The 16,431-nt window shown below is 48.2% G+C and overlaps 1 protein-coding gene across 1 annotated transcript in view; it reads left to right on the top strand.

Moving 5' to 3' along the window:
- Slc25a48 (solute carrier family 25 member 48) overlaps positions 1-7,413 on the top strand; it is a 41,997-nt gene extending 34,584 nt beyond the window's left edge. The window contains 2 exon segments of the mRNA XM_059262247.1: positions 7,292-7,385; positions 7,388-7,413. Of these exon segments, the coding sequence (XP_059118230.1) occupies positions 7,292-7,385; positions 7,388-7,413 (120 nt within the window).
- The last annotated feature ends 9,018 nt before the right edge of the window (positions 7,414-16,431 follow it).

Genomic DNA, 16,431 nt, shown 5'->3' with positions numbered 1-16,431 from the left:
AAAACCAACCTGGTCATGGTGTCTAGCTTCTCATTGTGTTCTTAGGTTTGTGAGGTTTTATTGAGAATTTTTGTGTCTATGTTCATTGGGGAAATTGGTCTATAATTCCCCTTTGTTGTCTTTTTCTCCTGCTGGTATCAGGGCCATGCTGGTTTTGTAGAATGAGTTCGGTGGTGTTTCTGGCTTTTCTATTTTATGGAAGTTTCTGGAGAATTAGTTTCAGCTCTTCTTTAAATACTTAATTTAATTCAGCAATGAATTTGTCCAGGTCTGGCCTTTTCTTTGATGGAGCCATTTTATTACATCTTCGATCGTATTGATTTTTCTATATCTTTTAGATTGTTTATATCCTCTTGAACTAATTTAGTAGCCATAAGTGTCCAGGGCCTTAGCCATTCCTTCTGGACTTCCCTGTTGTTTGGAGCATGGATATTCTAAGTATTCCTCAGTGAATGCCTGGGGTTCACTGGAGTCTGTGGCAACGTCAGCCTTTCATCTCTAATTTTTAATGCTAGCATTCTCTCTCTCTCTCTCTCTCTCTCTCTCTCTCTCTCTCTCTCTCTCTCTCCTCTTTTTCTCTCTTTCAATTAGTTTGGCCAGGAGTTTGTCAATCTTGCTCATTTTTTCAGAGATCCAACTCTTTGATTGACTCTACGTACATTTTTTAAAATTTCCATTTCACTAATTTCTGCCCTGATCTTTATGATTTTTTTAACCACCACTGCTTGGGGTTTGGCTGATTCTTTTTTTTCTAAGACTTTGAAATGTACCATTGGGCAATTCCTGACGATCACTCTGGGTTGTATATGTAAGTATTCATAGCTACAGATGTTTTCATTTTCATCTGATTCTAGGAATTTTTCAATTTTCTCTCTGATTTCTTCAATGAACTTTTAAGAATTATTGATGAGTATATTGTTTGGTCTCCATGTGTTTTTACAGTTTCTACACTTTATCTTGTTATTGAATTTTAGTTTTATTCCACTAAGATTTGATAAAAAACAAGAAATTATTTTTATGCTTTTGAATTTGCCAAGATTTAATTTGTGTCCTAGACTGTGGCCTGTTTTAGAGAAGGTTGCTTGGCTGTTTAGAAGAATATATATTCTGATTCTGTTGGGTGGAGTATTTCATTGATATCTGTTAAGTCCATTTAGTCTCTCATGTAATTTAGGGTTCAGGGTCTTTTTTTTGTTTACTTTTAGGTTGATGGTCCATCTTTAGATGAGAGTGGGACACTTAAATCACCTAGTTATTATGTCAGGATTGGTATGACCTTTTATGACCTTTAGTGTTTATTTTAGAAATTAAACATCTACCATTTGGTGCATATATATTTACAATTACTGTTTTCTTGATGAGCTGTTCCCTTTCTCCATATTTAGTGACCTTCTTATCTCTTTCAATTTTGGTTTGATGTCTACTTTATCAGATACAGAACAGCTATGCTAGTTGTGTTCATCTTCCACTCTCTTATAGGTTGCCTTCCACCTTTAAACCCTGGGTGTGTGTACCAGTGGGGTGTGTTTCTTGCAGACAACAGACAGCTGGGCTAATCTTTTAATCCAGTCAGCCAATCTGAATTTCTCTATTCATGAGTTGATGGCACGTACATTTAAGGTTAATATTGAGAGAAGTTTACTGATTCCTGTCATTTTTATTGTTATTGTTCTGATTGGTTGGGTTATTGTCTGTTCTTGTCTGTCTCCCCTGTTAGTAATGGCAGTTTGCTGGTTTGCTGTGTTGGACATGATGGATTCTTTCCTAGCTCCCCTTTCTGCATCTGTTCTTTCCTGTCATTTATTCTTTCCAATGCTCTCATGATCGAGACTGTCTTTTATCCTCTTCTATGGGCAGTAGTCCTGTCTGTGTCTTCTGTGTGCTGCCTCAGTGGTCTTCACGCATGGAAGTGCAGGCCAGTTGAACTTGTGACCTCGTGTCTTGCCTGTGGTGTATATTGTTGCTTACTCTGTATTAGACAAGTGTCTCTTGTCCACCAGCACTGTCTTCACTTTGCTATTTTTTATTTATTTAACTAATTAATTAATTTGTTTATTTGTGCACCAGAGGCCTCTGCTGGCCATATTTAACTTTTCAGTCTGTGGACTGGGTGGGTTGTCTCACTCTCCTAAAACACCCTAGACTGTACCCCCGGAGTGGCTATAGTCTAGCTAGGGGATCTCATCTTTGTGTGTTGGCAGCCTAGGAAGTGAGCACAGCACTGAGACCTGAGCAGGTGGAGGACTTGTCTTTGTAGTTTCAATGTCTCCTGGGTATTAATCACCTGCTGGAAGGATACAGGTGTGGGTCAGAAGCAGCTTCTAAAGCAGACAGGTGACCAGAAATCGGGAGTTCACTGACCTGAGATTTAGGACTATTGAACTCCATGGACAGTAGTTGAGATCTGTTTCCTGCCATCCAAGGATGCCTCCTTGAGGCAAACTGTTGCCCATGCCCTTCTGACTGTCAGCACTTGGCTGTCTTGCTCACCACAATCTCCCCGGTCCTTTCCTAATCCTGAGGCTATGGTGGAACAGAGGCTCCCTGCCTGAGGATATCCTTTATTGCATGCCCCAGGGCTAGCTCAGGCTTTTGTTTTCTTTATGTGTACATGTGGGGTTGAGGGCACATTTGAGGGCCAGTGTCCCTGGGGTCTAGGAGGGGATTATCTGATACCCTGGAGCTGAAGTTACAGGGAGTTGTGAACCACTTGATGTGGGTGGTGGGAGTTGAACTCTGGTCCTCTTGAAGAGCAGCAAATGCCCTTACCCTCCGAGCCAGCTCAGCTTGGCTCTCTGTAGCCTTGCTGGTTCAGTTTTTAAGCAGTAGTCTTCCTTAGAGCAATACCCAGCCACTGCCCTCTGAGCTATATTACCATGACAGAAACGGGACTTCTCTCCACAGCTGACCAGAGGAATCACTGCCTTGCCCAAACCTGCAGCTAGGTTTGAGACTTGTGCATGCAGAGGCATGCTCCAAGGCAGATATGCCTGCCTCACACCTAGCTCACCTTTCGTGTACACCTTCTGCTTCCCCGTCCTGTCATAGGGCCACAATACTAAAGCTCTTTTTCTGGTTCTTTTTCTCCATAGTTTCCAGGTAGCCTTTCACCCATTTGTGGATTTACAACACCCTTCCTCCTTTTTGCTTGGAATAGAATCTATTTTGTCTGTTCTTTCTCCTTCATGAGGACACACAGAGGCAGCTGCTGGCCCACACCTCACCCCGAAGTTCCCGAATGCTACTTTACTTGAGGTAGTTTGATTAATGTATGTTCCCATAGGGCCTGTGCCTGTGCCCATGTATTGCCTCTCCACAAGCCCTGCCAATTGGTTCCACCCATACCTCCATGCCTGGCACACCTTTGCCCAGTGACCACTGCACTTCTGTGCCCACATGGGTGCTTCTCACATAGCACCATGGGCCACAAAGCTCTCTCTACTGCCTCTTCTCTCTAGAGAAGTTGAGTGTTCTGTCTCCTCTTCCGATCAAGGAAAGATCCAGAGCTTTGGCTGAGCCAGAGGTGAGCTAGCATGCTGTATGAAAGGATGTAAGATCCAGGGGACTCCCTACCATCTAGAGGGAGACCCACATCTAAAGGCAGAACCGCTAGAATCAACATCACATCTAGCCCTTAGCAGTAAAGAGTTAGTTGTCAATCAAATCTGACAAAAGCTCCTGGAGAAAATGCCTGAGGGGTTTCATTTTCACAAGTTCACCATTAGTTTGCCTAATTTTAGAAGATTGGGCTAGGTCAGGTGCAATTTTAGGAGTCAAGGACAGAGCAGTAAAGAAAGAGGAAAAGCCTACTCTGATGGATCTGGCAGGGGAACAGGATGCACTTGTAGAAGTACTGGAGAGGACGAGGGGGTTGGAAGCCTCTGCCCTGAGCAGACCACAGCTGGAACACTGCATCCACCTCCAGTCAGTTCCCATTAATTAATACACTGATGGGACCCAGAGCGCGTGCAGAAAGGCCGGGCATTGACATCTGCCTGGGATACAGTTCAGGAGAGCCTTTCTGTCTTTAGGGATGGATACATTTGGAGCTTTACTGTCTTCGCTATTTTATTTAATGGCAGCCACTGAGAGAGGGTGCCACTCAGGCACAAACTTAATTTTTTGTTTGTTTGTTTGTTTTTCAAGACTGAGTTTCTCTGTGTAACATCCCTGGCTGTCCTGGAACTCACTTTGTAGACCAGGCTGACCTCGAACTCATAGAGATACAACTGCCTTTGCCTCCTGAGTGCTGGGATTAAAGGTGTGCACCACCATGCCCAGCTTTTTTTTTTTCAGAAGACAAATGTGTATGACTCCATTAGCAGTTACAGGACCCAAAGAGATTCCTTCGGGATGCTACTTTTTATTTGAGAGTTTTTGTCTACTTCTCCCAAATTAATGTGTCATAACTAAAGAAAAATCTGTAGAGGTAAAACAAATTGCTGCTATCCTCTCCCCTCCCCCAATCTCTATACTTCATAGAAACAAAGACCTCAGGACAGCTGAGACTAGGCAGTTGCTTTCCTAATCCCAGCAGTATTTCATCTGCAGTGCTTATTCAGAGATAGATTTTATTTGCTTTTTGTGGTGCCAAGAATTGAGCTTCATTAAATACAACACAGTGCTCAGTTGATGAACTGCTTCACCAGCCCAGTGATTAAGATTAATCTTTAAGTCGTGTACTAGTTGATGAAAAGGTCAGTGCTATGTGAAAGCAGGAAGCTTCCAAACACAAGGACACCACATGTCTTAGTGTCCCACCTGTCACCCCATCCTTTCAAAAGCTGCTACCAGTTTGAGTCTCTTGTGCTATATTCCCCAAACACACAGCACACTTGCAAACACACAAGTGAGTGGATGTCTATGTGTGCTCACACATACAGCATTTCATATTGATATAACAGTAGTGTGCACAAGCAATACCCATGGGTTGTCTCGAACTTGGCAACCACCAAGTGGGAAGAGTTCCTTTAATCTAAGACCAATAGTAACTGCAGTCCCCATGACGTGGGCTCTGCTTAGTAGAGAATAACTTCTAGAACATTCTGCCTGTGGCTTATGAAAACCCTGCACACTCCATCAGCATACCCACACTCATCTTTCCATGTGGGAACTCAGTAGTGACAAGGACTCAGGAAGGACCATGGCACTGGAGGCAGGGTGATCCGGTCTTTGTAACTCAAAGGTTGCTGGGAGAGGGCACACCCAGAAGCTCATGGTTTAGGGACCCATCACCGAACTAGAATCAGTGACCCCCGGTGCTGTGGTCCTTGACTCTGCCCACTCTGAGGGTTTACGTGGGCCACATGGGCTGAAGTGAGGAGGCTGGAGTTGAGTCTTGCATTCCTAGTGGTGGGACAAGGCTGGCTCAGGCTTGGACAGGCTTCCTGCACGGCTGAGGTCAGCTGCCTGGTGGTCTTGCCTTTTGGGGTCTCAAGTCCTAACCCTACTTGAACCCTATAGCCACCACCACCAGAACTCCCTCGACACAGGCTCTTCTGTCATTCATTCACTTGCTCATCCTTCGTGGACTCATTTGACTAGTTATAGAAGGTCTGCTCAGGTCCCATGAGTGTTGAGATGGGGGATGGGGAGAGTACTACACCCACAGGCTCTGCTCCTTGTCCTGTCAGGGACTCATGGGTCATGGACCGTGAGGAACAATGGGGGCATGGTGTGATTAGGAAGCTACTCTTGTCCACTCTGGGGTGGCCTTGATTGGATGGACAGAGGCTGCAAGCATGTCTGGAGAGCATTTAAAGCAGAGGGGACCAGAGATGTCCCAGGGTGACAGATGAGACATGCAGTCAGAGAGAACTCAAGGCTTAGACAGGAGGCTCATCACAGCCCAGTGAGGAGTCTACGTAGACATGTCCCGGGTAGTAGGGAGCCATGGAAGCTTCATGAGGAGGGTCTTAGCTCAAAAGTTCTGAATGTTGTTTTATGGGACAGGAGGCTGTGTGCCAGGCTGGGCCCACCTGTAACCTGGTTCTCCCTGTAGCCTTGGAGCAGAGTCAAGCCAAGGTTACAGAGAGTCTGGGAACCCAGCGTGGAATTTTCCCCTTGGAGCTGAACCCAGCTCCTTGCTATTACTTAGTCACTCCGGGTGAGCCTGAGGAATTCCAGTGTGGTTAGGCATTAGAACAGAGTGCTAATGTTACCCGGATCCCGTGTGGGTCTGCCTGAGTGGTGCCAGCTTTTATTCTATCCGCTCCTCTCCTAGGCCAAACTGTGTCCTGTGGCTTCCAGTGTCCCCTGAAACTGGACGAATATACAGGCTGGCTGCCTCTTTCTGAAAATGACCCACTCTGTCTTTGCCATGATTCTGTGTGAGACAGTTCACGTGCCCGACAGCTCTCAGATCATGCTTGGGGGAGGGTTTACCTCTTGATTATGTGCAAGTTCCAGAGAACACCGTAAGGAGCAGCTCCCTCCCCCTGCTTCCCCAGCCCCCTCTCTGTTCCCATCATTGCCAGGTAATATTGTCATTGCTCCAGAACGTGCTTAGCTCATCTAAGAGGGTATAGGCGGCCCACTTGACACCAAGTAGAAAGATGTAGGGAGTCAGGAGCTCATGAGAGCCACGTCATAGCATTGCCCAGAAACAAAACAAAACGCAGGTGACAGATGGTGACAGAGGCAGAGGCTGCTAGCTGCTTCTCCATTCAGACTGCTACCTCAGCTTCCACAGGCCATGACTGTTGAGAATGAGGATGGCAGTCAGTCATTGGGTACCCACTGCTTCAGTGGGCACTAGGAGAAGCCTTAAGAAGCATTGTCTGGGTTGTTCCCTGGATCTCCCATTAGCAGCCCAACATTGCCACTATAATTAGAGATGCTGTCACCCACCCATGCTGTGACCCTATCCATGGCCTTCGATTTTAAGCATTGTCCTGCATCTGTACTGTACCACTTGGGAGTGTTGTAGGCAGCACCTGTTGCTATCACTGAGTGGGGCTGAGTGCTTTATATAGAGATTCCAGAACCCTGAGGGGCGGGGTGGGAAAGAGACCGAGAACAAGCACAGGTGCATCCAACCATACCAGCTCAGAATTGCTTGGATCTCAGCTTGCTGAAGCCTTATGTACAGCAGAGCCCATGATGACAAGTGCCATCACAGGTACCATGGGTTGGGGACAGGCCAGAGGCTGCCCACATAGAGATCTTTTGGGCTCTGGTCAAGCTAGGGCTGGTCTAGAGTGCGTTTGCAGTCTTTTCCCTCACCGTCAGAAGAGTGTGGGTCGGCACTGTAGAGGGCTAGCCCTGGAATAACGACCCCCCCTGCACAAAGGTGTTTTTCAGGGGTCTCACTGTGAATGCTGTGCGTGGCTTCCCCATGAGTGCGGCCATGTTCCTCGGGTATGAGCTCTCCCTGAAGGCACTCCGTACGACCACACTGTGACAAGCCCATGAGTGTAAGGTGAGTGTGGCTTCTAGCCAAGGACGAAGCTGGGACTCCGTTCTTCCTTACAAAACTGTCCTGAGCTTCTGAAATGCCCCTCTGTCCCCTGTGGTAAGTTCGGTGGAGAAGCTTGCCTTCTCACCAACATGCTGCAATTCTGAAATACCCATGGCTGACCGCGGCATGCTGGGCCCCTAGTCACTCAACTGGGCACAACTCAACACTTCACAGCCAGTTCACCTGCTCTTTCCCATCACAGCTCCCACAGTCCTTGGATAGAAGCGCTTTTAGCCTCTTTCTTAAAATGTAGTGATCCGTGATCTGAAGATACTGACCCCAAAGGCCACACTATGCCAATACTGACCCCAAAGGCCACACTATGCCAATATGGGGTCAGCTCCCCACTTCCTACTAACATGCTCCTTCGCAAAGCTCCAGAGGGTCGGCCATTCCTTGCCTCCCACCGTTAGAGTCCTCAGGCCCTTTCCTTTCTCATTGTGGAAGGATCGGTGTAGCACCGTGCATCTGACTTCCTGCTCAAACGCTCTCAGCAGCTCTCTGCCTCACGCTACCCGGGAGTCAGTCCTTGATGCCACCGCCTCCAACCTGCCCCCATCCTGAACATTCTACTCTCTCTCTCCTGGGGTCTGTGACCTTGCTGTGCCTTGAGCCAACTCCCCTTGGTGTTGATGTCACTCGCTTTGTCCTCCAGACCTAACTGTTGGTTTCCTCCAGCAAACGGCTTGATTTCTTAGCTGAGATGTGGCCTGCCTACCACAGACCCCTACCTGCCTGCTGTTCCCCTCCATCCTTCCCAGTGGAGGTCCTCTGCACAGCAGCTCCCCCTCCTCACCCTGTTCCTGATGGAGACTTAGCACAGCCCCTGGATGAAGAGTGGTGGACCTCCCATGTCCCTCTGTCCTGCTGCTATTCCTTCCTAGCCTCAAGCTTGTCACTTGCAAGCTCAGAAAATGGAGTGGCCAATCATTGGACTTTCTCATCAACCGAGAAACCATTCCACTCTGCCTCTGTGACTGCCAAGGAGGATGGCCACCATCAGGGAAGCCTGACTATTGACCTCTAACTCCATGCTGCAGTGGATTCTGGGAAGCATAGACAGTGTACCAGGATGGAGATAGAGAGAGCCATCAGTCAGGCTGACCACAGCAAACCTAGAAGCTGGCTTCAATAGAATTCTGACACTCACAGCTTCTCTGGCTTTTTTCCACCTTTTATACAAAATGAAAAAGGGTAGTGACACATTTTTCATAGTTAAAGCATCTCTGTATTTGGGTAATGTCCATGACAAGGCTGGGCAGGACACAGATATTGTTTTATTCCTAAAGCTGTGCTTAGACATCCCCTTTAACAGGGAAATAAAAATTTAAAAACCTGTAACAAAATCATTGCATTTTTATATTGTAGGAAAATATAGAAACTACAGAAAGAACATTGTACAACTTCCCACAGTCACCATAAAGTCCAACTGTAGCCTCAGACCCAGAACCCACTTTGCATGATGTAGTTGCCTTCCTGCCTAATGGCCCAGAACTGCATCCCATGTGACTAAATCTTAGATACAAAATGGCTTCAGTACCAAGACTTCAGATCTGGAGTGGCTGGGCACTTGCCCTAGTTGTCATACTGTGCTGCTCTTTGCCACCCTGAGGACTGGCTCTTTAAGGAGGCTGGAGGAAGTTTCTAGAGAGCCAAGTCAGGACTGTCCTAGATTTGGCATTTGAGAACAGTAGCCGAGCCAGTTGGGAACTTTTCATTCTGAATGTCCTCTCTCTTGCAAAGGGCTTGGAAACCCATCTCCTTAGAAAAAAAATCATTAAGGGTGGCAGTGGGGCTGGGCAGTGGGAAGAGCAGGTCCCCTTAAGTGGGAATGGGTGGTCCCAGCAGCTTTGTCTTGAACAGGCTTCACCCGAGGTGTTTAACATCCTGCTTAGTCTAACCAGGAGTCATGAACATCAGGTCCTCTAGCAAGCCTGGGCTTTAACTTACAAAGGTTTGGAGCAGGCTACAATCTATGCAGCAGAAACATGAACTCTTTGAAGATATGCACAGCAATGCCTCCCTTCTCCTTTAGACCCCAATGGAGGAGACAATGTATCTCAGATTGCCCTAGAACACTGCAGACCCTAAGAAGCTGTGGGGTGGTGACTGTCTCCAGAGTCCTAGGCACAAGGGTCAATGAAAATTGTTTCCAAATGTATGCATGGGATGGAGGACGCATCTCCCCCGAGTCTCAAGGAGACAGCACCTCTTCCTTCCTTGTCATCCACCCCTTGTTCTGTTTCCTTCCAGGCTACTCAGAACAGAGGCGTGGAACTCAGTGAGAACTGTGTGAGGTAGTTATTTTGTCATAGGGATAATTTGAGAGAAAAGGTCCTGGTCACTGGTGGGCAGTCGGTTCTTAGGTTTGTTCACGAGTCCTACTGTGTCACCCTTCCCTGCCTTTCCAGAGTCCTGGTTCCAGAACCCTCCTAGAATAGTGCTGTTCTATGTTCTGCCCTGGCGTGCATGCTCCAGACCCAGGAAGCCTGCTTTCCATTTGCAGGGAGCTTCATACCCAAAGAAAGGAGATGAATTCTTTCCATGCTGCCTGGTTTGAACATTTACAAATGATCTCAGACAGCTCTCCTGACTGGCCGCAGTGTGTTGGTGATTACTACCCCGTCTCTGTGGAACCAAAACCATCTCCATGTGGGTTGTCTGAGCCTAGATCCTGCTGGCCACAATTCAAAAGAGGATTCTTCACATCCCTTCTCTCTTCCCAGGGCAGACCAGGCCTCATCCCATGGCAGGCTGGTGCTGACCGTGCCTGTAGAACCAGCACCAGTGAGTTATTGGAAAGAGAAAAGACCCGGCCTTCCCGGTTCTGTGCTGGTGGGCCACAGCCGTCATACTGAGCTCAGAGTCACTTCCTTCAGGATTGCAGGCTCTCCGTTTCTCTCCCCAGCCCAGAGTACTGGAAGGAAGCAGCAGACCATAGACCAAGCATCCACCACCATCTCTTTCAGCTCTGGATTAGAACCTGTGGAAAACTGGAGCAAAATGCCTGTGCCCCTGGATGTTGAAAACTCAGCAGAGACTTGTGGAGAAGCTTGAGCTGGCTCCATGCTTCCAAATAAAAGCACTGAATGCCCTTTGGGTTATTTCTGTGTCACATGCCTCTACCTGGATTTTGGGATGCCTTGGTCACTCCCATCTCTGCTTAGGTTAGGTCTGTGGAAATGTTGCCAACTCAGAGAGAAACCAGCTGCATGCAGTCTGGTAATGGAACTAAGGGGGTAGTACCATTTTCTCCTGGGTCCTTGGGGTGTGTAGGGAGGGCACAGTGGCTGGAAAGGATCATGTAGGAGAGAGAAATCGGAAGGTTCTCAAGCCTGAGCTTGCAGGAGATGAGTGTTCTCTGGACCTGACTTTTATATGGAAACCATAATAAAATGCACATGTCATCTGCACTCTGCCTTCCAGTGTGATTTATGTGTCTGTTTTATCTCCTACTGAAAGCACATAAAAGATTGCGTTGCTATGTGTTCATGATGTCACTTCCGATTGTGTACCTGCAGCAGCCACACCTACTTCACTGCATCTCGGCACACTGCTGAATGTGACTTCAGAATTGTCCAACACTGTCACCTAGACAGCTACCATCAGCCCAGCAGAAATGCCATACAAGGTGATTTTAAATCCCAGCAAGGGAACTTGTCCTCACAGTCAAGTAAAAAACAAACCTTTACAGGTCTTCCTCAGTTTCCCTTATGCCCCATCTGCTCCCACCTCTGTGTGATCTGGAGCAAATTCCTGACAGAGCCAGCACCAAATCACTGCTGCCCCTCCGAGGCCGACGGGTCATTCTTCCCAGTGTAGCATGTAGCTCACAGGTACTCCCCTCACAGTGCTCTCCTCCATCTCCACTCTCCACAGTTCCTGGGGCTGCAAAGTCCCCCGGGCAGCTCTGAGCCCATGGCTATGGGGCCTCTGGTCACCTAGTCATCACATGATTGCTGTGCACCTGCCTTGTGTAGGCACTACCTCAAGGTTGAGGATGGAGGAGCCCCAGCAATGCTTTCATGCTAGTTTATTAAACCCTTTAGCAGAAAGAGACTGGATTCCTCCCCTCCTCAGCAGCACGAGCAGGTTCTGAGGATGCTGGGCAGGAGATGCTCCTGGTGTGTTAGATAATGCTGAGGTGAACCCAGAGTACCTTCTCGATCATGTCCCGGGGTGTGTTAAGTAGGTATGCCCTAGCGCCTGCCCTGGCTGCACAGTTAGATTGGGAGGGGTTGTATGTTCGGAGGCCAGGCAGGGTCTGCCACTGTGTGCTCCTGGCTAGGCTGAGCTACTCCTCTGTAGTGAGTGGGTGGGGGCAACTGGAGACCTTCTGCTTGTCTCGTGACATCACTGGTTGTGCAGCCTTTGGAAACCCCATGTGCACATGAGAAGATGTTAGTGCAAAGGAAGGGTCTCTCAGAGTCATAGGAAGATGATTCTGGTCTTGTGGGTCACTTTGAGGACAGACGCTCCACCCAACGGAAACACTGCCCCTCAAAAGCGTCTTAGGCTGATGTATCATAGAATTGCCACTTGATGGCAGCAGAGGTCAACTAAACCCCTAGAGGCATCACTAGCTGGTGACCTAGGTCTGGTGGAGCGTGGGGTCCTTGATGCTTCTCTTCCTGTCTCTCGGTTCTTTGTGCTACTGGGGGCTGTCATTTTCTTGGATTCCAGACTCAGTGGCTATCTGAATAATCTCAACAAAGTCTGCCTGTTTGGACCTCAGTTTTCCTCATCGCCAAACGCCCACAGTCTTCTTTTACCTACTGTTGGAATCTTCAGTAAGAACTAAGGACAGAAGTAGGTTTGGGGACTGTAAAGTGTCCTGTAGAGGTTGGAAGACAGTGTGTGTGTGTGTGTGTGTGTGTGTGTGTGTGTGTGTGTGAGAGAGAGAGAGAGAGAGAGAGAGAGAGAGAGAGAGAGAGAGAGAGAGAGAGAACTTTTTCTGATGTGTCTTTGTTTCTGTCTGCCTTCCTCTCTGAATCTGGGCTGCTTAGCTTTCGTCAGGAGGTTGACACAGGGTGGCTGCATCTGTGTTTCCTGAGCCTGGTCGCTGTGAAACCCTGAGAGCCATAGCTGCTCCTTGGTGCCTTCAAGTGAACATCTCATAAAGCATACTTGCAGTGGGGTAGATGCAAATCCTGAGCAAATCTTTGCATGCTCAGGGCACATGACAGGTTATTAGTTCAGGTTCTAACTCCCATAATCCCCTCTGCTAAGCTGATGTCAAAGAAGATTACAGAAGCATGTGATCCCACAGTGGAATCCAGAGAGCCAGACATCCAGAGAAGTGTGGTTTCTGGCCTCTGGCTAAGCATAGAGAGAGCCCACTAGGCTCAGTTCTTCTGAGCATGGAGGGGACCCAAACTGGGTTTTGATCCCCAACAAGAACCATCATTTTAGCCTCCTGCCAGAGTACTTCCTAGTTCCACATCATCTCCCTGTCCTGCTCAGCTGGCACCTGCATGCTTATGATGGCTGCTGAGTCATCAGATCACATCCTCAGGTGTACAGGATGTGGGTGCCCCTTGTCACCCACCCCCAGCCTCCGTTCTACCCAATAGCTGGGGAAACGTGATTTTGCCACTTCTGGGGAAAATTTAGGAATTCCAAGTGAAATGTTCAGCTCAAGATTATTGGTGAAATTATTAAGGCAACTCCACGTAGTTAAAAGGGAGGTTTATTTTGTGGGGTAACTCACAAGTGAAGGGATAGGTAACAGGGTCTGGGAAAGGTATAGCACAGTCCGGCGGTGTTCTCTGGAGAACTCTGCTCAGTCTACCTCCAGCATCCAGGGTCCAGGAGAACCAAGAGGGCCAGCGCATCCGGATCTCGGGTCTTCAGGGCCCTCTCTCAGCCCTGCCTTGTAGGCGTGACAGTTACCAAAGCCTCAATGGGGGTTGAAACTTCCAGATCAAAGCTGGAATGGCTACCCACTACATCTCCCCCTTTTGTCTAAGTAAGAAGGTTCTAATCTAATACAAGACTACATACCACAAGATGGCCCCCTTCTTCCCCAGAGGAGACTTGGGGTTCTGGGGTTGGGATGCAGGGAGCCGGATTCTCCAGGCAGTCTCTGTTGTATCCTCTGGGGTTGGGAACAAATTTGCCAGTGACGTAGCCACCTGTGCAGGGCAGCAGCCTCACCCATTTGAGCGATGTGCTTCTGGGCCTCAACTCTCTCATTGTCCAATGAGAATAGTCATGCACAACTGTTAGTGAATACCCCATGGGGTCAACGTGAGGATCCAACTTGCTATCCTACAAAACACACTTAGTACCGCCTGACGCCCAGCAAAACAAAACACCGTGTTTCTTCTCCTTTCTCCAAGGTGCTTCTTGAGAGAGTCCAGCTCTCCCAGTACAGCCCATCTCTCTCCAGGTGAGCCCTCCTCAGAGTTTGCTGCTGGAGTGGAGTCTTATCTCACACAATTTTACAGAAAAGCCGAGGGGAAGCACCCAGCTGGCAGGTGGTTTTGATGTGGCGATGAGCTCCAGTTGACATTGCTCAGTTCCTCTCCTGAAGCAGCGGCTGTGTTGTCGGGACCCTCCCCTGCCTGCAACCCCACTGAGGTCAGTGCAGACTGCAAACCACGCTGAGTGGTCTGACTCAGAAGACCCAGATGCAGGGGAAGCCACCAGGGTTGCCACATGGCCAGCCAGCCAGGGAGTTTGCAGAAAAGCTTCCGTTTCTCCTGGAGATGACCCAGAGCCAGGTAAAACATAAGTGCGCTTTGAGTGGGAGCAAAGCGTTTTGTTCACGCAGCAACTCAATCCTTTATCACCTTCCTGAAACCTAAACAGCTCAGCCAACTCAAGGTTGTTGTGACTCATGTGACTGGAGACCTTGACCACTCTGTGTGAATGTTCTTTGGTTTCACTGCAGAATATTATTGATGCATTTAATCACATAATTTTGCCCCAGGCCCTGCTGTGAGTGTTATGTAACACGTGGCAGACGAATTGTGCATTAACTTTTGAAAGGGCTAAAAATCTTGAAATCTGAACCCTGCCTGACTCTTGACTTCTGCATAAGTGGGTGGCTTTCTGGATAAGTGGGTGTACATCGGGCTGTAGTCAGAGGAGGCGGCATGGAAATCTTACATAGAAGAACAGAACAGGGTAGGCAGAGCGATGGCTTGGTGAGCAGAACCAGCTGGAAGTGACTCTCTGCTCTAAGGTTTCACCAGCTGAGGGATCTTGTGAACATCTCCAGCCTAGAAAGCTTCTATGTTCATGCTTATAAAAAAGAAATACTAGTGTCTACTTCCTACCAGTCTTGGGTAATTAAGTAAGGTTCTTTCTCCCAGTCCCAAAAGAATGCCTAATGTTAAGTACTCAACACTAACGGTTATTCTAAGTGTGTGGCTTGTTAGACTTCTCAGCATTTTCTGAGTTTCACACTTTGAGTGGTAAGTTTGGAAGGGGTGAGGAAAGGCACCTTGTTTTAGGGGATCCACAGGCCAGACACCAGACATGACACACATACTCAGACACCCTCCCTATTCATTTCACTGTGTAGAGGCAGGAACCTAGTTTTGGAAGCTTCACTCATGAAGAGTGAACCCGGGGTTCCCCACATCCCTCTGTATTAGCAGATGGAGGGGGAGAGGGCCATTCTCTCTGCCAAAGACTTTCACCTGACCTTAACCCTGTGTCCATGAGTCCATCAGTCAGTGCTAAAGGGGCCAAACAGAAGATCTGAAGTCTTTTCCATCCTAGGTAGGCAGGTAGCATAAACTGACCCTTGACCTGCCTAGGGATGTTGCAAAGATACCCATAGAATGTTCTGGGTCCAATCTATCCATCAGGCACGAATATTCCTGACTCAGTTCCAATTGCATCCTTGCATCTGGAGACCCATCATCCATTCAGCCCATATTCACACAGTGCCTGCTCCAAGACAGCTCAGTACTAGTGCAGGAGTGAACAAACCAGGTCCCTGGAGAGCTGCACATGATCTGGAGAGCTGGCACTGCAAAGGCTTTGTGGGATAGAGGCCAGAGTGGACACTGGATGGGTAGAGTGTTCGGGTGAGGGGAATGGCTTCACCCACACTCTGCCAGAGTGCAGTGTTGTTTGAGGATTTCTGGGGTTTGCCCATTAGGCTTTGCGGGTTGACACGTGGTGGGTGCTCCCTGAACAGCTTCGGGTAAACAGACCATGTTGATCGCACACTTCTTTGCTTTGAGCTCTAACCCGAAGGCCCTACTCTGTGACTCATCTCCAGGCCCGCTGCCAGCCTCTTATGTAAGCCATGCCCACATTTATTTTTATTTTTAAAAATTATATGTAGATGTGGGGGGGGGCATGTGCACGTGAGTGGAGGAGCCCTTGGAGGGCAGAGGCACCATATCTCCTGGAGCTAGAGTTCCAGATGGTTGTGAGCCTCCTGACAAGGGTGCTGGGAACTGAACTCTTTGGATGAGCAGCAAATGCTCTTGACCACTGACACATCTTTCCAGCCCCCACATTCCCAAGGAGTCCCTCAGCCCTTGGACTCACCAAACAATGGCCCTTCCCACTTTGGGTCCACAGTTTGTTTCCCAGGAACAACCCCCCTTGGTAATTTGGTGTGTCCTGTGCCTCCCCCAGGCGGTTCTTCGCTTCCACTACTGTCACCTTTCAGACTGTCCCCCATAGCTGCTCACCCACAGGCCAGTCAAGGCTTAAGCCTCTAGTTCTGGGCTTGGGCTTATGACTCTGCTTATCACCAAGTCTTTGATCTGTCCACCTATGACAAAGTCCGAAGCTGTTCTGAGCAGCGTGAATGAGTAAGCAACAAGAAAGCACCTGGAGGCAGCTCGTATTTCCGCTTCCCCGTGGATCTCTATTCCCAAAGCAAATGTGGAACAAGAGCGCAGCTGGGTTTGGTCTAGAATAGCTGAGTTTATTTCTTCATTGTAACAATTAAAGAGGAAAGGCCTTATAAATTCAATAAATAGAATAAATAATATTCATCT

The sequence above is a fragment of the Peromyscus eremicus genome, chromosome 5 (genome assembly GCF_949786415.1).
Source record: "Peromyscus eremicus chromosome 5, PerEre_H2_v1, whole genome shotgun sequence".
NCBI classification, from domain to species: domain Eukaryota; kingdom Metazoa; phylum Chordata; class Mammalia; order Rodentia; family Cricetidae; genus Peromyscus; species Peromyscus eremicus.
Note: the sequence above shows the minus strand (reverse complement) of the source record. Positions and strands in the feature narration are given on the sequence as shown.